The sequence below is a fragment of the Oreochromis niloticus genome, linkage group LG23 (assembly GCF_001858045.2).
Source record: "Oreochromis niloticus isolate F11D_XX linkage group LG23, O_niloticus_UMD_NMBU, whole genome shotgun sequence".
NCBI classification, from domain to species: Eukaryota; Metazoa; Chordata; class Actinopteri; order Cichliformes; family Cichlidae; genus Oreochromis; species Oreochromis niloticus.
Genome location: NC_031986.2, coordinates 19,860,932 through 19,884,990, shown reverse-complemented (window position 1 = coordinate 19,884,990; position 24,059 = coordinate 19,860,932). Strand labels below are relative to the sequence as shown.

The window sequence follows — 24,059 nt, the reverse complement described above, 5'->3', positions numbered from 1 at the left end:
TGTAAACTGGCTCTATTGTTAAGTCAGAAATGTTCTTTCATGATCACCATCAAGTCTGAAAGGTGTCATGTCGTTTTCCATTTTTCTTTGTGACAGAAATTAATTGGTTCAAACACCGTGACAATCAATGAGATGGAAAGGAGTTTATTTGTACACCTTCTTTGCTTTACAGAACAAACAGAGCAAATGCAGAAGAGCATAATTCATTCCATATTTAACAAAGGTGGACAGGTGGGTGAGGACTGCTGCCTTTAAATACAAGAGCAATGAGAGTTCTTGGAAGGCATCATAAAGTTACATCACCAGGAAACCACACACTCCACCCAGCCGCTTGAAGTAAATAACGTCTCATGTCACACAGTCATTTTCAGAGCAGTAAAAATCTGTACCTGAGGAACTGTAGTCATACACACTCATGATTATTGATTAAAAGAACAAACAACACACATTCACTGCAGCTTTTTAAGAAGTGGTTTGGGGTTTTTTTGTTTTTGTTTTTGTTTTTTTTTTTACAGGGGGTTCCTTGAACTTTAAATGTGATTGGATGAATGGAGGTGGAGGTGATGGGAAAACAGAGCTGCAGGAGAGGGATCTGGACCCAGAACAAGCATCAGTCTCAGGTGCTGAACACACGAAACCACTGCTGAAGTGTGCAGGGCACAATTTTAGGAACTGCATCCAGACAGAATGAGGCTACCTTTATCTACTGTTAACTCTAGGTGGCCCCTGACTATATTCCTGATACATCGGAACTCGGGAGTGATGTTCCAGATGAAGGTAGTTTCTGTTGTTTTGGTTCTTTGCCATTCAGATATCACTAAAAATACATCACTACAGTGGCAGTACAGATGAATAGTTTACAGCTTTACTACTGTTTCGTTCAGTGCCACCATCTCTGGTTGCTTTTTTGTTCCTTGGCTAATGGCCACACTAAACTTAAGGCCATACCACCATGAGCACGCCTGATTTCATCTGATCTTGGAAGCTAAACAGGGTCAGGCCTGGTTATTACTTGGAAGGGAGCCGCCTCTGATTGCTAACTTGGAGGATGTTGGTCTGCTCCAACTTTCCGAATGGGAAATCCATGTTGAGGGGGTGTTCCACAAAAAATTTCCAATTAGGAACTGGGAATTTCTGACTTCCAACTAATTCAGGAGCCCAGTATAAGCCCCAGCACATATAAAGACCCCAGCATGGGATCCTTACAGCCAGCAGCTGCAACCAGTGGAGTGAGAGTGTGTGTGCAAATGTTAGACAAGGTGCTTAGGCATAGAAAAACGCAACTGTATGAATGTGTGGGTGGTGTGATGAATAAGGCTTGTGGTAAGAAAACACTTTGAGTGCTTAACTAGAGTAGGAAAGCAGTATATGACTACCAGTCCATTTACCATCTGAGCTGATGGGAATGAAGGCAACAACCAACAGGCCAATTGTCTGGAGGATGTCTCAAGTTGCCTATTGGAAATTTAGTGCAACTAAACAAATGGCAAAGGACATGCCTCTTTGAAGAAGGGTTGATTGACTGGTGCTTAAATAGTGCTTTTCTACTCTATTTGGGCAGTCAAAGTGTTTTCTCAGTGAAAGCCTCATTCGTGCATTCACACATGCGCTAAGCTAACAGTCATATAGGTGCTCTTCAGAGTTCAGCATCTTACCCGACATCTACTTCAACATGCAGACTACAGGAACTGTGTATGGAACAGGCAACCTTCATGATTAGCTGTTAACCCACTCTACCTTGTGACCCACAACCACTACCACAAGAACAACAGTAGTAGAAAAGATGGGCTTGAGTACTCCGGGAGAATAGAAAAGCACTATATAAGAATCAGTCCATTTACCATTTACCATTTTGCTTTGCTTGGTGAAGTCCTATGAAAGCTCCAGCAACAGGAGATTGTGGATAATTTTGTCCAGCCTTTCATGCTCTTGAAACTGCTGCAGAAAAGATAGACTGTAATGGATTATCTCTAATATAGCTGTCAGCCAACTGGACCTTTGGATTGTGCTTATGCTGTTGGTGCCTTTTGGAGCATTTTAATGCAATGATCTATTATAAGCTAACTGAATGGATAAACACATGGGTTTGCTAATCTCAGCAGATAATGGCTGTTCAGTACTTACAATTGCTAAATGGTTGTAGAAATCACTTCTGTTCTCTGTGTGTCTGCGGGCTTACCCATTGGCTGGTTTTTGTATAAATCTATCCTTGTGCTGGTTCCCTCTTATCTGTGTGTATACATGTGTAATCAGCAACCTTCCCTTCCGTCATAACAGACATGCTTTAAAGGGCATTTTGGGAGTTTTTCTGGGAGGGAACCCTCCAAAGCTGGGAAGAGACTGTGGGGAAGATCCAGAACATGTTGGAAGACTTACTTCTTTCATATCATCAAATACATTTAAATAATAGACAAAGATAACCCAAGTATGAGCATCTACCCCCCCCACCCCCAAGTTGACTCTGAGTAACCACATTTTTTGGAAGGCTGAATTCAATGTCACTAGTTACACCCAGACCTGATTATGGCCACACCTGTTGAATCAAGAAAATAAAATAGAACCTGATGTCAATATTCTCAAAAAGGAACACATTATGTCATGATCTAAAGAAACAGCTGACAAACAAAGTCACTGACATCTATCCGTCTGGAAAGGGTTACAAAAAGAACAAAAACAAACTTACACAGCATTTCATAAAAAGAACATCATAGCAACAGTCAAACATGGTGGTGGTAGTGTGATGGTCTGGAGTTGCTTTGCTGCTTCAGGACGACTTGCTGTAACTGATGGAACCACCAATTCTGCTCTCTACCAGAAAATTCTGAAGGACGATGTCTGACCATCAGTTCATGCTCTGAAATCCTCAGTTAAAAACAGCATTTTATATCTACTCAGGTTTTCTTTGTCTAAAATTAAGATTTGTTTTCTCATCTGAAATATGTAAGTTAAAATTTCAGGAGATCCAGAGCTTAGTTTGTTGTGACCACAACCCAGCTTAACATAAGTAGAATGCAATGAATGAATGGATGGATGGATGGATGGATGGATGGATGGATGGATGGATGGATGGATGGATACAATCTCTGCTGCCTTCTTGGCCAAGTCACTTTTAAAATACAGGTTTTAATCTCACTGAGGCTTCTATCTGGATTTTTTTTTAACTCCACTTCTAGTCTAGTTATGAGCACTCTTGGTTCCAAGCAACAACAAAGAAGTGCCTAAAATGCTAACGCTGAAGCTTTGAAATGTTGAGTTGAAGCCCAATGGATGAGCTCACAGTGGCTATGTCCATTTTTTATGTACAATCTATGGCGTAAACTAAACAAAAAACTTAGAGAACATAAAATATGATATTTTCCTTCTTACATCTGGGACCACACACAAGCAAGGCTTCCATGTCATGACACCCAACCATATAAAATCTGCTTTTCACCAATAAACCTTTTATTAACAATAAATAATGTCATAGTTAGGGTGCATAAATGTGCTTTTAATGTGCTTTTAAAATCAAACTGTGCAGGGAGATAATCCCAAACTTCCACAGCTTGATTTTAAATGAGAGGTTTTTCTAGCAAGAATCCAACAGAACTGCAGGAGATCAAAATTCTCTCAAGGCTTGCAGATGTCTATGCAGAGGAAACGGTTGCCTGAAAATACTACCAGACTACAGCGTGAGAAAAGAAAGAGTGATATATTTAAGTCAGAAACAGAAGTTGCTTCAGTAGTCTGACTCGTCTGAGAAGTCTCCCTGCTGCGTCCAGTGGAATCCCTTCTTCTTTCTCCTCCTCCTCTTTCTCTCACCCATCAGCATGGCAGCCAGCAGGGTGATGATGACGGTGATGGTTATGATGAGCACAGTGACCGTCTCAGCAATGCACAGCTCGTCATCCACGTTTATCAGAAGGTAGCCCTGGAGGTCAGGTGGCGAACTGCATGTCAGGTTGTAGTAGTCATCCAGGAAGAGCCGCTGGATGCTGCGCAGCTTCCGGAAAACTCTCTGCAGGTCACAGTCGCAGTTCCAGGGGTTCCCCTCCAGCAGGAGGTGGGTGCTGTAGGTGTGGATGCTCAGGAAAGTCTTGAAGCAGATGGTGGTCAGCTGGTTGTTGGCAATGTTGAGTAACGTCAAGCTAGCGAGCGGCTTGAAGACACCAGTCTCCGCCTCACTGATCTGGTTTCCGGCCAGGTTGAGGACTTTGAGGGAGTGCAGCATGGAGAAGGTGCCGCTCCTCAGAGACGTCAGCTGGTTGTCCTGCAGGTGGAGCTGTCTGAGGAGGCTCATTGAGGAGAACGACCTCATCTGGATGGTCTGGATGCTGTTGTTGGTTAGGTTTAATCGCTGGATGCTGTCCAGGTGCCGGAAGGTCCGGCTGTCCAGGGTGGTCAGTCGGTTGTGGGACAGCTGCAGCTCCCGCAGTGAGGCTAGGCCAATGGAGAATCCCTCAGAGAGAGTGGTGATCTGGTTCCAGCTCAGATCCAGCTTCTGGAGGAACTCCAGCTGGCAGAAGGCACCATCCTCCACCACGCTGATGTTGTTGTTCTGCAGCAGGAGTACCCGCAGCTTGCGGGTGGTGTTGAAGGTGCGCTCGGGGATGATGGAGATCCAGTTGTCAGACAGGTCGAGGAGTTCAGTGATGGGAGGCACTCGGCTGGGGAGCCGTGTGAAGGAAGCCCTTGAGCATATGGTGAACTTGAGGTCTCCACGACAGTCACAGCCCTTCTCACACCCAGAGCTGTGAGACCTGCAGGATGCCTCCGTCACCAGCAGGAGGAGCAAAACCAGCTTCATGATGGCTCTCTGAAACAACAAGGAAGGATTTTACCACTCAGTGGCCTCTTTCAGGACTGTGACATGGATACACAAATCTCATACTGTGCAGGAAATATATAGAGATTTAGTTTAAAGATTTGTGATTGTAGTGATTAGAAAATGAAAAAAATGAAGTATTATGTTTCAACCATGTTTTCATGGTTGAAACATAATGCTTCCATGTTTTGAACAAAGAGTAACCCTTTAAACTCTTTTGGCTATTTTTCTTTGCAGAATTGGTAGGGTTCATTTAAATTGGTTGGTTTCCTGTCATGGTCCTGGCTTTTATGCATCATCCGCTTTGGCTTTGGCAAGGCCAGTCCAGAAGTTTAATGTGAGGCTGCTTTATTCATACCAAAACCAGTTTTGATGCTTGTTTGGTATCATTGTGAACACCCAACTATGTCCAAGTTTCAACTGTCAGGCTGTTGATTTGAGGTGAAGTTGAAGAATTTGGAGCTAGTCCTCCTCTATTATATTATTGTATTATTCCATGCAATTTATTCAACGTACAATGTACCAGTACCACTGACAGCAAAAAGACCCCAGAGCATGATGATACCACCACCATGCTTGACAGCTGGTACCGTGTTCTTAGCTTTGAAAGTCTCACCTTTACTCCAAACATACTTGTGGTCATTGTGGCCTAAATCAGTGGTCCCCAACCCCCGGCCCATGGACCGGTACCGGTCCGTGAGTCATTTGGTATTGGACCGTTAGAGTTGAGGTGTGAAATTTATGGTTTTTAGGGTTTTTATCGTTAACTCGGTTTCCCTGGGTCTTTTCCAGTGTTGTAGTTGTGTGGCTTATTTTGAAAGAAATTACGCGTTACCATAGCGACCAGAGAGCATTAAGGGGCAGAGAGGAGGATGTTACTCTTAATGTTGTTGGCACTGCTCATAAAGTTACACAATTACACAGTGAATTCGCGTTTATTATTACATTTACAAAATACCACAGTTTTTTCTTGGTCGTATCATTTTATTTTGTTGTATTTATCCACGACACCTTAAAGGCCGGTCCGTGAAAATACTGTCTGACATTATACTGGTCTGTGGTGCAAAAACCGCTGGGGACCGCTGGCCTAAATAGCTCAGTCGTTGTCTCGTCTGACCTTAAAGCTTTAGGTGAGTGTATTTGAGCCTGTGTGGATGAGAGAAAATCCAATATAAATTCAAACTTAAAACAAAAACAGCCAATTCTTGTTTTTGTAAGTTGTTAAAAATGTATCCTGTACAATCATTTCACGCCTGAAAAAGACAGTTCAAAGAAATCCTTATAATACCAAAATTACAGTTACATTCTTCCCCATAAGGAGCAGATGTAAACTTGTGACTACAGCTGTATATTTCTGTGTTTCTGTTGAATCTACATTTTTATAACTGAGAAAAACAAACAAACAGATAGCTGGAGATCTCTAACTGTAAGTGCTGTTGCCTTCATTTGTTCTTCAATGTACAGTGAGTTAGACCTGAATCTTCTTTGTTTTTATAAATGTTGTAAATGCTGACTAAAACAACTGTGGGAAAAAATAATCTTTTTTTTCCATCACAGCAGTTTCTTAAACTAATCTTGTGACCCTGTGTGGGAGCTCGAAGTATAAATCCACTAATCTACAAATGACAGCTTTCAGCAGGACTTCTTTACAGCACTGAGAATTTAAAATTTTCTTAAAGACATATGCAGTACTATTTGAGATGAGATAAATGAGAAATCCAGCCAATAAGGTTAAGAGAGAGATCCACTGTACCTTGATGACACTGTAAGGTGAATTTTTAGATTTTCTCATTTAAATTCATTCAAACTCACTTAAATATCCTCCAATCTGATCTATGATCAGAAATGGGTCAGGGAAAATATTCCTTTATTGTAAAAAAAAAAAAAACAGCAGTCAGATTTAACTAATCATCCATTTACAAAACAGATGTTAAAAAATCTGAGATTTTTTCCCCCACATTCAGTCGCAGGTCTGCCATTCAACCAGGGGTGTTTAAATTTAAACATTTAAACACCCCTGGGTGTTAAAACCAAATCAGACAACTCTAACAGAAACAACAAAAACCCTTTAATAACTGTCCAAATAGACAGACCACCTTTGCCATAAAGAGGTTGCACAGGAGTAACAACGATGGGGGAAAGGAGATCATGAGGCAACACATGGGGAAAAAAACATGAACACTTACAGGCGACACAACAAAGAGGAGGACGGGACTATTTATACACCGAGGGCTGATTGAGGAATCACTCGGACAAAAAAAGTAAATATAGCACAGGTTCCAAAAAACTCTAACCCTCAAAGTAAAATGGGAACTAGTCAAGAGAAAAAATGCTAAACACAGAGACAAGAAAAGTTGCATCTAGAAGAAAAAGGTCAACTTTACATGCAATTAGAACTTCACTAATACAGAAAGTAATGATCAGTAAAACCTAAACTGAAACACAGACTCACTTAAAAAAAAAAACCCTTGAATCGCCCCTGAATTATGCCCCACTCTCATTAGTCTGCAAAGCCAGATTGGGTCACGCCTGGTCTAATCTGTCACATTGCGTCAGAGATCATTTAAATAAGAGCTGCAGCAGCTCTACGGAGTTAAAGAGATGCTGTAATTACACATTTTAGAAGGTTTAGTTATACTGAAGCTATTTTTTTGATTATTTAATAAGGCACACTGGACGTCTGAAACATAAGAGGTTTTTATGGTTTAAAATGTTCAGTAGTTTTGATTTTATTTAATTATAAATATATTTTTTTCACTTTTGCTTTTGGGTTGCAGTGTTATATTTTATTTTGTAATGTTATTTTTCATAATATTACAACACTTTTTGAAATTAAAAATATCATGAGAGAAAAAATAAATAACTCAAAAGTTGCTGATTAGTTCTGGAGAAATTTTGCAGTAAAAACACATTTTTTAAGTGGGCTGCTGCTGCCTCCTAGTGGGTAAAAAAGGCACTGCAAGTGGACCTTTGGAAGTAATTAAAAGTTAGTACATTAAAAAAAATCTAGTTTAACAAATCCATTGGATGTAACAAGAATTTCTTGGTTTTCTGACATATTTTCACTATTTTCCTGAACTTGTGTTGCAGTATTTGAATGAGAAATAGGTGCAATGATTTATTTAGTCTTCAGACATAGTTCTCTGTTTTGACAAGATGTTCAAGATATCAGCTTTTTCTCCCTGTTTCCCTTCCTTAAGCATGGCTTCCTTCCACTAACACCATTTCTGAGGCTTCAGTGAACAGTAGATGAAGGTCCAGGTGCATCTCTCACATCCTGCTTGTTTTGTATGTCTCAAGGACAAGACTTTCACATACCGTAGATATTTTTTTTTTTTTAGACCTGAGACTTGTTCTTTTGTTATCCACTTTTCCACTTTCCTCAAATTTTTTAAGGTCACACTGCACACCATGCAAGTTTTCAGCTAAAAGCTCTCTGAGAATTACCTGATACAAAAATAATATTTTACTTCTGTCAAAATTCAATCAAAGAAATGGGAAAAAATTATGTTTTTGTGACAGACTGTTGGTAACAAAGTGCCTAAAGATACAATTTAAAATTGGTCTTTGCTAAGTTGTCTGTTATATGTAGACACAACACTGGTTCATCCCTTAAGTTAGGAGCATTTTTTATGTTTGAATGATCAATAATAGGCCAGAATTAAGCGGCTTAACAAACAAATTGAAAAATACATTCCTCCAATAATGGTCAGTTACAAGGACTGAAGCAAAAATGAATGAAAAAAACATCCAATGTACAACACAAAACTGTACAAACTTTCAGAGAACTATTGCTCAAGACCACTTTAAAAAATGACAACAAAGTCTGGCTGCTTGGACGCAAAATACAAAGAAATGACAAGCTGTGGCTGTCGGGAGGCTAAAGCGAAGCTGTTGATGGAGAATAACCATAATGAAACTAGTTGACAAAAATATTTATCATAAAAAAAACATGGAAAATATTTTTCATCTTTGCCTGATGTGATGATCAGAGTTGTGATTAAAGGATAGTGGGAGTTTTCCATGAAAGATTTCCAGGAAATAGGCTGCTGACTGTGGAACTGAAAACTATTCAAATATCTGCCTGCAGGTGAAAAACACAGAGAAAAAAAACAAAAGTCCTTTTGTGCAAACTGTCAGACTTTGTAAAGCCATCCAGGGGGCCGGACTGATTCGTCATGTGTGCGAATAGCGAGTTAATTTAGCAAAAGCTGCAGTGTCTCTGCACTACTCATCTGAAATGGACAAACGTGAATTCAGACTTCATGTCAAAAGTAGTCTGATAGATTTTAATAGTAGAGAAACGACAGAATTGTAACATAAATCCTATAGAATAGAGCACCGAGAGGTTTAACAGCATTATAATACCAGAGAAGCATCACTGCTCTCCTGTGTCACCAAAACTAATTTTGTTGATAAAAACAAAAAAACAAATAATCATTTATTCATTAAAAAATTGGAGTTTAGTGATTACAGATCTGGGAATGAATAAAGTTCATCTGAGTATAGAAAACTGGATGCAGCGAGAAAGCAAAATCACATACATGACTCGAGCACTCTCACAGTTTTAAAAAGGATCCTCATCAGGGCGATGGCAGTAAAAACATCCTTTAAATGAAACAAATGCTCAGCAGACTCATTCACTATGTTGTCCTCTAATAAAATTACACCTGAACATGAGAAATAAGAAGAATGAGGAGCAGATGCAGCCTGTGAGATAAAAAATCTCCAAACAGTCTGTGTTGTCTGACCATAACAGAAAGGTTTCATCTTACCAGCAGCTGCTGCTCCTGCCTGCCCCTCCGTCCGTCTGTCTACCTGCTGACAGTCGTCAACATCCAGCCAGCAGCAGGTGGAGAGTGGACGTGATGGAGCAGAGGGAGGGGCGGGTCTTCACGGTCTGGAGAACCCGGCGAGCGACAACACAAAGACAGAGTGATGGAAAGAAACACAGAGAGGGAGAGAGAGGAGGCAGGACTCGTCAATTATTCACCACGCAGTGCTGTTGGTGTGCTGTTGTTGTGTGGTGTGGGTGTGGGTTAGGAGATGGGAGCTTTAAGAGATTGAAGCCAAACTGGGCCACAGAGCAGAGAATTAGGAGATCTGGACAGATTTGATTGACCGCAGGCGCCGCTGTGTTTATCTCCCCGATGTTCCTGCATGTTTACAGCAGGGTTCGTACACACAGCTGCATCTAAGTGTGGAAAAACAATTGGATCATCAAAGAAAAAATGGAAAAAATATGTCTTCAGTTGTAGTATTTATCAGTATAACCACCCTGAGGAGGCGCCGGTGCATCCATATACTGACCATATACCAAATTAAAAGGAAACAACTGACAATAAACCGAATTAAAAGCAAAAACTCAAAACTAAGTCAAAATATAATAAATCTGTTTTCGAGATTTCAAGATCAGATATTCCATCACAAAAAAGGTTGATTTGTGCGCTTTCATGATCAGTGCCTGCGTCTTTTTAAAAAACTGAATGCAGAGAAAATTGCAAAAACACTCAGATTTGCTTTAATTCAGACACACTGGATGATTTTCCAGCATGAACAGCCTGTTTAAGGTCACTTCAAAGCTTCTCAGTCTGATTTAATTCCAGACTTTGACTCAGCCACTCCAAAACCATCATTCTGGGGTTTTTTTTAGCTATTCAGAGGTCGACTCGCTGGTGTGTTTCTGATCATTGTTCTGCTGCAGAACCCAAGTGCTCCTGAGCTTCAGAGCATGAACTGATGGTCGGACATCCTCCTTCAGGATTTTCTGGTAGAGAGCAGAATTCATGGTCCATCAATTACAGCAAGTCGTCCTGAAGCAGTCAGTCCACAGAATATTTTCTCTGGGATCATCAGGTGTTTTTGGTAAATATGAGATGAGCCTTTGTGATCTTTTTGATCAGCAGTGGTTTTCTCCTTGAACTCTCCCATGGAGGCAATTTTCCCCAGTTTCTGTCTTATTGTTGAATCATGAACTTTGACCTCAACTGAGGCAAGTGAGGCCTGCAGTTCTTTAGATTTTGTTCTGGGTTGTTTTGTGACCTCCTTGATGAGCCATCGAAGCTCTTGGAGTAATTTTAGTCTGTAGCTTCACCACTGTTCCAGGTTTCTTCTTTGTGTGGATAATGTCTCTCACTCTGGTTTACTGGAGTCGCAAAGACTCAGAAATGGCTTTGTAACCTTTTCTAGTCTGACAGATGTCACTGACTTTGTTTCATAGCTGTTTCTTTCGTGGCATGATGTGCTGGTGTTTGAGATCTTTTATCCTGCTTTACTTTGTGAGACAAGATATTTTTGGCTTGGGGGTTTCTTTGTCTAATATTAACATATGTTGATGAGTTGAAATATGTACGCTTGATAAATAAAAACAAAAAAAACTACTAAACTAAGAAATCAGAAAAGGGGGAAATACTTTTTCATTCCATTTTATTAACAGTGCACTATAATTTATATACAACGACTCAGCGAGTTCACTTCAATAATAACCAGAACTCTACAAAGAGCAGTTCAAACTATCAGCCCAAAACCCAGCAGACCCAATGACGCAGAGAGTGATTTAGCCCAATGAACAAAAATAATACAATTTGAGCTCAGGTTTCTTTCTGAAAACAGTAATTCAGGTCAATGAGACAAGGACAAAGGAGCATCAGTGTGTTTTGGTATGAGCGATAACTCCCTCAGGACTCCCATGATGTCCTGAGGACTGAGACTCGGGTGGAGCAGGAAAAGAGCTGGTTTTATTTTCATTTAAAAAAGCAAAACAGAGTTTGATGTGGTGTGCATTAACCTCTATCTTGCTAGTTTTTAATCTGCACAGAGCAACAGTTTGTGGATTTTAAGAGGGTTCATGTAACTTGATAGATTCACCAGAGGTGGAAACTTCAGAGATGATCGTCTGTTCTCAACGTTATGAAGGTGGATCACGTTTTAAGCTGCGGAGCAGATTATGTTCCAAATGAGACATAATCATGTACCAAACCACCACCTAGTGACCAATCAGATCTGTGTAAAACAGCATCACCGTTCCTCAAAGAGTCCAGAAACCATCACATCAAAAATCTCTGTAGAAACTTTACTCCTGTTTGTTTCCTTCTGAATAAAAACACAGCATCTTTACCAAGAATTTTACGTGATGATCTTATTTAAATATTCCAGCTAAGTCTACTTTATTAACCAACCGGTTTTTCATTTTTTAAACAGTAGAGATGCGATGCTGTTAAGTGTTTTACGTCTGTATTTTTTCAGCATGTTTACATATTTATTTAGTAGTAGCAGAAGACCACACTAGATGACACTCCCATTAGAACAGGAAACTGAGGGGATCCAACCAAGAACAGCAAGGTGTACCTAATAAACTGATCAGTTGGGATATATAAAATATTGTTCATAATGAATACAATAAAATCATCAAATAGACTTTTTTCATTCATATATTTATGAAAATACAACAACGGCTACATCTGTGATCACTGTTAAATTTCCTCTAAATCTGTTTCTGCTATCAGTAATTTCTCTGTTCCCAGTAAACAGTACCACCAGTATCAACACTACTTTAACCTATATTGCATTTACTTTTACTTCCTCCTTCTCTCACAAATGTGTCCAGCTGATTGGGTGTCTGTGTTAACAGCTGTCAGACGATCATGGAGCCGGAGGATTACAGTAAGACAGAAACCCTGACAGTGGAAGATGAAGATAATCCCTGAGGAGGAGGATTACCTTCATATTCTTCCCCTGCTGCTGCTGCTGCAGAGGGGAACATTAAAGTTGCTCTTTATTTCACTAACCAATTTAGTTTGATTATCAGTATTTTTCCCTAGCTGCTGCGCTCATTTTTCATTATTCTCTCTTTTTTTTGGTAAATTGCTTTCAAACGGTTTTACAGCCATAATTTCTTTACACTGTATTCATTATTTGCACCAGAAGCTGTAAGTGAAACACGCTGTGACATTTACTGTAGGCTGTGAGCAGATCTGGTGTAGTTTCTGCTGCTGGCCACCAGAGGGCGAAGCAGGTCTATTAGAAGAGAAGGAGACAGCAGGCGGAGCAGCAGCACGAGTAGTAATGGTTCTCAAACTGTGGCTTTTACTTCAATAAAACTCAATTTGGATCCTATTTCAATTTTTAATGATAACTTCATTGATCATGATGAAAACTGTGGGCTGCTGGGAGTGAACGTTTTTGGCTTTTGAGTTTGAGAACCACAGGTTTAGATCAAGCATCAGCCTCTGGGGCTGAAAAATGAAAAGAAGCTGCCAAAAGTTGCAGTTCCACTAACGACCACCTGAGGTTCATTAGTAAACAAACATGTTTACAGCCCAATATGAACATTTGTTTTGGCCTCTTTTGATAGTTTTATTGAAACTCTTTCTTACTTAGGAGGTATGTGTGCTTGTGTAACCCTGGTTAACATAGTTGTCAATAAACAAAAGCCTGTTAGTAAAAACAGTCATAAGAAACATATTACAGGTGATAAATAGAACATAATGGTTAAGGAAATTCATTAAAAACATCAGCAATGATATAATTCATGGTATAAGATTTCAATTGTGTTTAAAAACGTGTTAAAAGGTTAAAAACTTGCTAATTCATGGTGTTTCATGTTAATTAAGGTAAAATGGCTAAAATATGTGTTCAGACTCTTATTGTGAAAGGGTACGCTGCAGCGTGACTCCTGTGATAGCCACACCCAAGCGGGTTGTTCCTTCTTTTTGATGCTGGAGAGGGAGAAATGCAGATAGTCGTTGCAGAGCTGCTGCCTAAACGAGTGAAAAATATTAAAAAACAAGTCAGAAGTCTACATAAAGCCATTGTTGTACTCTGGAGAATATATTTTTGTTTTTCCGACCTGTCTTTGCCTTGGTGACGTTGTGAACGTAACCGAACGGGACTTGGTGAGTTCAGAAATTGTATTTTATTTCATGCAAGAAATGTTTTGTTGTATTATATTGCTCATTTCATGCAAATGGAAAGTCAAGGTAGCAGATTTATGCTGTTTTATGTTAAAAACGGTGGATTGGTGCTTGACCAACACACAGGCTGCAGTTCAAAGGCCTTTGACGGTATTTCAGCGCGCCATATTGGCGTCACCTCATTTAAGACTGAATAAGCTGGAAAAAACGGACTTTTACTGTTATTTAAGGGCTACCCGTGTGTTATTTTCAAATGTTTATGTATATTGCTTTGTTGTTATGGTAGGCCATTAAGGTTTGGATCGGGAAATGCCGAGCTAGAATCGGAGTTTGATCCGCTGAGCGAGAAACAAGATGGCGAGCCACCCAGGGACCCATTGAACTGTACCGAGCAGGAAAAAGGAAACACTGGATAATCGTTCAGAGCAATTCCAGGATTTATAGTTAAAGGACACAGAGACAATTTTCTTTTGTTTATTTGTTTGTTTAGGGGATTTGTTCAGCCTTTTGCTGAATTGTTTTCAGTTTTTACATGTTTTGTAATTTATTTTGGACAACCAATTTTAATGCTGTAATGGTGTTAATGGAAATGTAAATAATTTTGTTGGGTTAAAACAAAATAAGGAATGGTTGAAATTTAAAGGTTGAACTTAGACCAAGATTAAATTAAATCTTGGGCTTAAAAGAACTAAGCTTGATTTAAATAACACAGTGTTAATTCAAATAGGTCAAAGGATAAACTTGAACTTAGAACTTGAAATGAATAAAACAATAACCTAGGTTGAAATTAACATCCCTTTAAAGCCAAATAAAAGGTTTTGAAATAAATAGGATAAATTAACAGAAATTACTGAACTAAAAGGGAAAGAAAATATCTTGTTTCCTTAAAGGTGTGTTGAATGTTTTATGTAATGTGTCTATAACTGTCTTTTCTCTGTCTTTTTCAAAATAACAAGCCGGCAATTTAAACGTATTTTCTGGTCTGTGGTCTTTATTACATCCTACACTCATTACTACTCTAGTAGTCGAACCTAACTGGTCCTAGCATACTGTAACGACTCCAGAAGTGTTACAGAAGTGGCGAGCCAGCCAGGAGTAGTAATTGATTCCTCAAGGTTGTTTTCCTGACCCAGACCTCAAAAATAGGCCAAGTCCGGCAAAATGGAAATAGTTGACAGAGAGAATGTTAAAATCCCAAACTCAGTTATTGTTAGTGGGATTACAGGCACAGACGCTGATGAAGCTTTAAAAGACTTTTTAAACAGATATGGTCGAACAGCGAGAACCCTTAAGATAGATGATCCCAAGTCTTCTTACCACAAAAATGTTATTGTGGAGTATGAGAGTGGGGCTGCTCTGTCAACACTTGAACCCTTACTACCTTACACACTTGAATGTCCGAATGAAGTCACTTATCAGATACGAGCCCTGTCACCTGAGTACATCGCAGCTGTTACCAACGTCGCCACCAACAGTTTTTTCAATGAACTGCAAAGCATTGCTAAACTTAGTGGCAAATCTTTTGAAGCTGTTCTGCATGAACACCTTTCCCAATGTGCTCAGTCAGTCACACACAGCATAGAACAGGGGTCCCCAATCTCAGTCCACGAGGGCCGGTGTCCCTGCAGGTTTTAGATCTCACCCTGGGTCAACACACCTGAATCAAATGATTAGCTCATTACCAGGCCTCTGGAGAACTTCAAGACATGTTGAGAAGGTAATTTATCCATTTAAATCAGCTGTGATGGATCAAGGACACATCTAAAACCTGCAGGGACACCGGCCCTCGTGGACTGAGATTGGGGACCCCTGGCATAGAAGCTCCTACCCCAGATGCACAAAGTGAACCAACAACCCAGGTACAAGCAAATGACCAACCTATCCAAAGTGAAACTGCAGAACCAATCAAAGCTAACGAACGCATCAGCGATTCTGAGTCAGTCAACCAGACACAACCAGATCTACAAACTACCATTCCACAGAGCTTTATAACACACCCTGAGGTGCAAAAGGTTGTAGTAGAGCACATTGTGCGAAGTGAAGCTCTTGTCTCACCAGTGAACGCCTCTTTCCGCCTCAGAAATTTTTCAGGCAAACTGCCCTGTCCTAGTCATGAGGTGGACTTTGATACATGGCGCCACAGTGTAGAGCTCCTACTTCAAGATCCCAATCTGTCTGACTTGCAACGCTCGCGGAAAATCTTAGACAGTCTTGTACCGCCTGCTGCCAACGTGGTGAAACCTCTGGGCCCTGAAGCTTTGCCTTCAGCTTATCTTGAACTACTCTATTCAGCTTTTGGCACTGTGGAGGATGGCGATGAGCTTTTCGCCAAATTCCTCAACACATTGCAAGATGCAGGTGAAAAGCCTTCACACTACCTCCATCGCTTGCAAACAGCTCTCTCAGAAGCTCTGAAAAGAGGTGGTGTCTTAGCTGGTGAAGCAGACCGACACCTTCTGCGTCAATTCTGTCGGGGGTGTTGGGATAATGCCTTGTTAACAGATCTTCAGCTCGAAAGGAAAAAAGACAAACCCCCCTCATTCACCGAGCTGCTGCTACAGTTGAGAGTAGAAGAGGACAAGCATACTGCAAAAGAAAGCCGAATGAAGAAACATTTTGCTGCCACCAGACCAAAAGTAGCCTCTCACTCTATTGCTGCAAATGCTGACTTTCCTGCGCTCACCATGCAAAGCGATCTCACTGAAATGCGAACACAAATAACTGCGCTGCAGAGTGAATTGACAAGATTGAAACCCCAGAAAGTAGACCCACCAGTAGATGCTCAAAAAGATCTGGTCACAGAACTAAAGGCACAAATCAGTCAGCTCCAAAGCCATCTCGCAACATTAACCCCGAACCCTCCTAGGAAAAAGTCCAACCCTCCAAAAGCTAATGCTAAGACCAACTCTAAAGTACCAGAACAAACCCCCTTGACATCCCAAGCTGCGAAGAGTAGGCCCAAGCCTGGATACTGTTTCCAGTGCGGCGAAGACGGCCATATTGCCTCTGTGTGCCCAAATGACCCAAACCCGTCTTTAGTCACTGACAAAAGGAAACAGTTGAAAGAAAAACAGTTACTGTGGGATAGACAAAACAAGCAAACACAGCCTTTAAACTAAAGGGAGCCCTCATTGTGGGACAAATGGGTGCTACGGATAAAACCAGTCCCACCGAACCTTCAGATAAGCCCAAAAACCGATTCTCAAACAGTAAATCAGCCACTGTGAAACTACCCAAAGGTCTAATTGGAGCTAAGTACACTGCTCAAGTAAAAATCAATGATCAAGCTTGCAACTGCCTTCTTGATACCGGATCGCAAGTGACCACAGTGTCCCGGTCGTTCTATGAAAAGAATCTTGCAGACCTTGAAATCCACCCAATACAGGACCTGCTAGAAGTCGAAGCTGCAAATGGTCAGAATGTCCCATATTCAGGCTATATTTGTGTCGACATTACCTTTCCAAAGAGCTGTTTTGGTACTGAACTTACTGTGTCTTCTCTTGCATTAATTGTTCCAGACACACGCTCTAGTGTTCAGTCTTGTCTCTTAATTGGCACTAACACTCTTGACCTTGTCTTTGAAAGCCTTTCCTTGGCTGATACAGACCTCAGTATCTTGCCTTATGGTTATAGAGTAGTGCTGAGCGTGTTACAACAAAGACACAAGCAAAAAGAGGACGACAGCCTTGGTCTTGTCACTCTGTCAGGGAAGGAGCCTGAAGTCATTCCTGCAGGCCAAAGTCGAGTCTTAGAGGGTTTGGTGCACGCAAAAACTGAACACTCAGGCAGGTGGGTAGTGGTCGAGACCCCTCTACATCCTCCTTGCCAGGTGGTGTCTTGGTCACCAACTGTCTACTTACCCTTGCTGAGAAACCCTCACAAAAGCTTCCAGTGGTCCTGCGAAATGAAAGTAAGCATGACATAGTTATCCCTGCGAAAAGTGTCATTGCTGAAATGCATGCTATTCAAGAGATCATACCAAACAGTCAGATCACAGAGCAGTCTAAACAGACTCCCAGCTCAAACCCTGCTGAGCTTAACCTTAACTTTGCTGATTCTCCAGTCCCTGCTGAATGGAAAGAACGAATCACACAAAAGTTAAGTGCTATGTCGGAGGTTTTCGCACTACACGATACAGACTTTGGTTGCACTAACAAAGTAAAGCACCAAATCAAACTGAGCGATGAAACCCCCTTTAAACACAGACCTCGCCCCGTACGACCACAAGATCTTGATGCCGTACGGAGGCATTTGCTGGAGCTAAGCGATGCAGGTGTCATTCGTGAATCCGAGTCGCCATTTTCCTCACCGATAGTGGTGGTAAGGAAGAAAAATGGAGACGTAAGACTTTGTGTAGATTACCGCAAGTTGAATCTGAACACCATCAAAGACGCCTACGCGCTTCCTAATTTGGAAGAAGCGTTCTCCGCCTTGACAGGATCGAAGTGGTTCTCGGTCCTTGACCTCAAAAGCGGGTACTACCAGATCGAAGTGGATGAGGCAGATAAGCACAAAACAGCCTTCGTATGTCCGATGGGGTTCTTCGAGTTCAACAGGATGCCCCAAGGCATAACAAACGCTCCCAGCACATTTCAAAGGCTGATGGAGAAATGTATGGGCGACATCAACCTTAAGGAAGTCCTGGTCTACCTAGACGACCTTATAGTTTACTCCGAAACCCTCGAACAACATGAGACCCGCCTTCTCCACGTGCTTAATCGTCTCAAAGAATACGGTCTGAAGCTATCGCCTGAAAAATGTATGTTTTTTCAGACGTCAGTTCGGTACTTAGGGCACATTGTCTCCCAAAACGGTGTAGAAACAGACCCCGAAAAAGTAGCAGCGTTAAAAACATGGCCAAGTCCCAAGAACTTGAAAGAACTCCGCTCCTTCTTAGGGTTTGCGGGGTATTACAGACGGTTTATTAAGGACTTTTCTAAGATCGTAAAACCCCTTACCAACCTAACTGCTGGATACCCCCCACTGCGGAAAAGCAATGGCTCTAAGTCCAACTACATCCAATACTTTCAGCCAAAAGCTCCTTTTGGGGAGAGATGGACAGAGAGTTGTCAGAAAGCGTTTGAGGCGATTATAGACAAATTGACTTCTGCCCCAATTTTAGGCTTTGCCAACCCCAAGTTGCCTTACGTATTGCACACAGATGCAAGCACAACTGGGTTAGGGGCAGCTCTTTATCAAGAGCAGGAGGGAGAGTTGCGAGTAATTGCATACGCAAGTAGAGGACTATCGAAAAGCGAAAGCCGTTATCCTGCTCATAAGCTTGAGTTTCTTGCCCTCAAATGGGCTGTAACGGAAAAGTTTTGCGATTACTTATATGGCAGTCCTTTCACAGTAATAACTGACAGTAACCCTCTAACTTACATTTTGACCACCGCTAAGTTAGATGCGACGAGCTATCGCTGGTTGTCCGCCCTGTCCTCTTTCGAGTTCCAGCTTAGGTACAGAGCAGGCAAACAAAACATGGACGCAGATGGCCTGTCTCGTCGTCCGCATCTCGAGCCATTAAATGACCTTGTCTCTCTGAAGGAACAGGAGCGGATCCGTCAGTTTGTGCAACACCACTTGCCTGGCACCGATCCTTTCACTCACGTTCCCTCTCAAGCTGTCAGTGCAATCTGTGAGAAACATCTAGTCCTCCAGTCTCTTGACACAGACCATGCTCTCGCCTGCCCACTCGTGACATCTCTGTCTATGTCCGTTGATGCTGTTCCCGACAGTTTCGACCAGTGTGATGCTTTTCCTGTCATTCCAAGCTTGTCAGAAGAAGAGTTAAGACAAAGTCAAAGAAACGATCCTGCTATCAATGAAATCATACACCAGCTTGAAACAGGTGAAACATCTCCTCCTACTGTACGCAACGAGATCCCACAACTTAGCATCCTTCTGCGTGAGTTAAACAAACTTGAGTTGCAGAATGGGATTTTGTACAGAAAAAGGCAAGTAGATGAAGAGGCCCAGTACCAGCTGGTTCTTCCTGAAAGTCTAAGACCTATGGTGTTCAAAAGCCTTCACGATGACATGGGTCATTTTGGTCTTGACCGGACCCTTGATTTAGCCAGAACCAGATTTTTCTGGCCAAAAATGGCCTCAGACATAGAACAAAGGATCAAAAGCTGCAGCAGGTGTGTTTGCAGAAAGACCCTGCCAGAGAGGGCGGCGCCCCTAGTAAACATTCAAGTCACCAGACCTCTAGAGTTGGTGTGTATTGATTTCTTGACAATTGAACCAGATCGCAGCAACACTAAAGATGTCTTAGTTATTACAGATTTCTTTACGAAGTATGCTGTAGCCATGACTACTCCCAACCAAAAGGCTAAAACTGTAGCCAAGGCCCTGTGGGAAAACTTTATAATCCACTACGGTTTTCCCGAGAAGTTGCATAGCGATCAGGGAGCAGACTTTGAGTCAAAAACGATCAAAGAGTTATGCGACCTAGCTGGAATTCAAAAAGTCAGAACTTCACCCTACCATCCCAGGGGAAACCCTGTGGAGAGGTTTAATAGAACCCTGCTAAACATGTTGGGTACACTCAAAGACGAAGACAAGAAACATTGGCGTGACTTTGTTAAGCCACTTGTTCACGCGTATAACTGCACCAAACATGAAAGTACAGGATTTACGCCGTACGAGTTAATGTTTGGCAGGCAGCCTAGGTTACCCATTGATCTTGCCTTCAATGTCCCCCTGAACCATCGCCAGCAGCAATCTCACTCACAGTATGTTAAAGCCCTCAAATCTCACCTTCAGGAGAGCTACCAACTGGCTACCAAAAATGTCAGCAAAGTTGCTGAACGTAACAAAACCAGATATGACAAACATGTAACTGAATCTGTCCTAGGTGTTGGAGATCGCGTGCTTGTAAGGAATGTTCGGATTAGGGGAAAAAACAAATTGGCTGATAAGTGGGAGTCCATCGTCCACGTGGTTGTAAGTCAAAAGGACAACCTCCCAGTGTACACAGTCAAACCTGAGCATCACCATGGTCCCACTAGAACTCTCCACAGAGACCTTTTGTTACCCTGTGGGTTTTTGCCATCTGCCCCTGAAAATCCTCCAGCAGTCCAAGTAAAGCCTCATCGGCCAAGCACACGTCAACACCCAACAACTGATCCTGATGAACCTGAACTTGAATACCACTCTGAGGAGGATAACTACCCTCTGTATTACCCTCCACCTCCTCCTAAGGAGATCTCAAGGTCGATTGAGGAATACAAAGTAGTCTTTCCTCCCCAGGCTAAGTCAAACCATGCTAATGAGCAAACCAAATCAGACAATTCTCAAGTCTCAGAACATGTGACAGTGCCTGATATTGCTCAAGAGCACATGGACATGACGGAAACTGTACACTTACCTGATTGTGGAAACCTACCGGATATGGAAAACTTACCTGAAAATGACAAAATACCTGAAATGGAAAACGTGCCTGAACCTGCAAAGGAAAGAGCTCAAATGACTCAACAAAATGAAATGGACAATGTATCGGACTCAACGAAAACTAATGATGAGGAAGCAACTCAAACTCAGGTGAACGGACCTGAACCTGTAAACAATGAAACTGAAAGAAATGACCCTGAAGCAGAGCAATCGGTCAGAAGATCATCCAGAGAGAGAACAAAGCCCAAGCACTTAACATACCCTCAATTAGGAAACCCTCTTGTTGGCATAGTTCAATCTTTGTTCCAAAGCTTAAGTGAAGCTGTGACAGGCTCCATTGAAATCCATGATATCCAGGTAGTCTGATCTATGCATTATGCAAAGGGGCTTGCATACATTTAAGAGGGGAGGGTGTAACCCTGGTTAACATAGTTGTCAATAAACAAAAGCCTGTTAGTAAAAACAGTCATAAGAAACATATTACAGGTGATAAATAGAACATAATGGTTAAGGAAATTCATTAAAAACATCAGCAATGATATAATTCATGGTATAAGATTTCAATTGTGTTTAAAAACGTGTTAAAAGGTTAAAAACTTGCTAATTCATGGTGTTTCATGTTAATTAAGGTAAAATGGCTAAAATATGTGTTCAGACTCTTATTGTGAAAGGGTACGCTGCAGCGTGACTCCTGTGATAGCCACACCCAAGCGGGTTGTTCCTTCTTTTTGATGCTGGAGAGGGAGAAATGCAGATAGTCGTTGCAGAGCTGCTGCCTAAACGAGTGAAAAATATTAAAAAACAAGTCAGAAGTCTACATAAAGCCATTGTTGTACTCTGGAGAATATATTTTTGTTTTTCCGACCTGTCTTTGCCTTGGTGACGTTGTGAACGTAACCGAACGGGACTTGGTGAGTTCAGAAATTGTATTTTATTTCATGCAAGAAATGTTTTGTTGTATTATATTGCTCATTTCATGCAAATGGAAAGTCAAGGTAGCAGATTTATGCTGTTTTATGTTAAAAACGGTGGATTGGTGCTTGACCAACACACAGGCTGCAGTTCAAAGGCCTTTGACGGTATTTCAGCGCGCCATATTGGCGTCACCTCATTTAAGACTGAATAAGCTGGAAAAAACGGACTTTTACTGTTATTTAAGGGCTACCCGTGTGTTATTTTCAAATGTTTATGTATATTGCTTTGTTGTTATGGTAGGCCATTAAGGTTTGGATCGGGAAATGCCGAGCTAGAATCGGAGTTTGATCCGCTGAGCGAGAAACAAGATGGCGAGCCACCCAGGGACCCATTGAACTGTACCGAGCAGGAAAAAGGAAACTGCCCCCTGCTGGACGTTGAACTCTTTCACTAAAAAAACTGGTAGGATTAATCCATACACCTCTGCAAAAGAACAGTGGACTTTCAAAGCACTGGATAATCGTTCAGAGCAATTCCAGGATTTATAGTTAAAGGACACAGAGACAATTTTCTTTTGTTTATTTGTTTGTTTAGGGGATTTGTTCAGCCTTTTGCTGAATTGTTTTCAGTTTTTACATGTTTTGTAATTTATTTTGGACAACCAATTTTAATGCTGTAATGGTGTTAATGGAAATGTAAATAATTTTGTTGGGTTAAAACAAAATAAGGAATGGTTGAAATTTAAAGGTTGAACTTAGACCAAGATTAAATTAAATCTTGGGCTTAAAAGAACTAAGCTTGATTTAAATAACACAGTGTTAATTCAAATAGGTCAAAGGATAAACTTGAACTTAGAACTTGAAATGAATAAAACAATAACCTAGGTTGAAATTAACATCCCTTTAAAGCCAAATAAAAGGTTTTGAAATAAATAGGATAAATTAACAGAAATTACTGAACTAAAAGGGAAAGAAAATATCTTGTTTCCTTAAAGGTGTGTTGAATGTTTTATGTAATGTGTCTATAACTGTCTTTTCTCTGTCTTTTTCAAAATAACAAGCCGGCAATTTAAACGTATTTTCTGGTCTGTGGTCTTTATTACATCCTACACTCATTACTACTCTAGTAGTCGAACCTAACTGGTCCTAGCATACTGTAACGACTCCAGAAGTGTTACACTTGCATGATCTTCTCATTTATTTGAAGGATGTGGCTTTCTTGGATAACTCTGTGTTCAATCGTCTTGTCCAAGTGTGATAATGTCTAGCTCCAAGGAAACCAACATGATGGTGTTCAGATCTGATCTTTTATACAAAGAGCAGGTCAGCTGATCACATCATGTGCACTAAGAAAACCTACTGGAGCTCATATTAGAAATTATTGTGAGTTGTGTTTCTTTTCCCTGTGCTGAGCCTGTACTTCATCCCCCACCTGATGAATCCCACTGTAACCCCTGACTGAACGCTATTTACCATTTATGTGTGGAGGTAAGGTCACCCTCTACAATATAGGCAACAGAAAATAGTTGTTTTTTAAAATTCACTTTCACTGCTTATGTCCTACATAACAGATCAAACTGGGTACACTCATTAGAGCTAGAATTTAAATTTGAATAATATTTTTATTCTCATTTATTAATATTATTGTATTATTATATTAATACAGCACAAGGTTCAGTTAACAAAAATGGTTAGTAGACTACTTTTTACTTTCTTACTTTGAGTACATTTCAGGGCGTGTACTTTTTCACCTTTACTCAAATAAAAATATTTGCTTGAGTATTTTTTAACACAGGTATCTGTACTTCTACTTAAATAAAGGAAGTCTCTACTTTTAGCCACCTCTGGCTGGGAATGGGAATAGTAGTTGTAGCACAAATATGGCAGCCTCAGCAATGAATCAAGTCTGTTTTAGTTGATGCCTGAAAAGACCAAAACCAAACCGCTTCTTCTTTGAAGGACCGCTTCAAACACCAAACCAGCATTTTTAATGTCCTCAGCCTGCAGCACCTGATGGACCTGAATGATGAGTTC

The 24,059-nt window shown here is 41.0% G+C and overlaps 3 protein-coding genes across 3 annotated transcripts in view; 1 reads left to right on the top strand and 2 right to left on the bottom strand.

Annotated features, from left to right (window-relative positions):
- Nucleotides 1-3,176: 3,176 nt before the first annotated feature.
- LOC102078236 (leucine-rich repeat-containing protein 4) lies at nucleotides 3,177-5,468 on the bottom strand. The gene is given in 3 exon segments (XM_019351923.2): nucleotides 3,177-3,774; nucleotides 3,776-4,795; nucleotides 5,421-5,468. Coding segments are annotated over 3 exon segments (1,212 nt in total). The 5' UTR covers nucleotides 5,448-5,468; the 3' UTR covers nucleotides 3,177-3,609.
- Nucleotides 5,469-9,585: 4,117 nt separating this feature from the next.
- ahr1b (aryl hydrocarbon receptor 1b) overlaps nucleotides 9,586-24,059 on the bottom strand; it is an 85,444-nt gene continuing 70,970 nt past the window's right edge. The window contains exon 12 of the mRNA XM_019351920.2: nucleotides 9,586-9,704. The gene's annotated coding sequence lies outside the window, so the exon portion shown is untranslated. The remainder of the gene's footprint in view (nucleotides 9,705-24,059) is intronic.
- LOC106097627 (retrovirus-related Pol polyprotein from transposon opus) lies at nucleotides 17,529-23,103 on the top strand. The gene is made up of 2 exons (XM_019351918.2): nucleotides 17,529-22,022; nucleotides 22,327-23,103. Exon 1 carries the CDS (start codon nucleotides 17,671-17,673, stop codon nucleotides 21,475-21,477), a length of 3,807 nt encoding a protein of 1,268 aa, XP_019207463.1. The 5' UTR covers nucleotides 17,529-17,670; the 3' UTR covers nucleotides 21,478-22,022; nucleotides 22,327-23,103.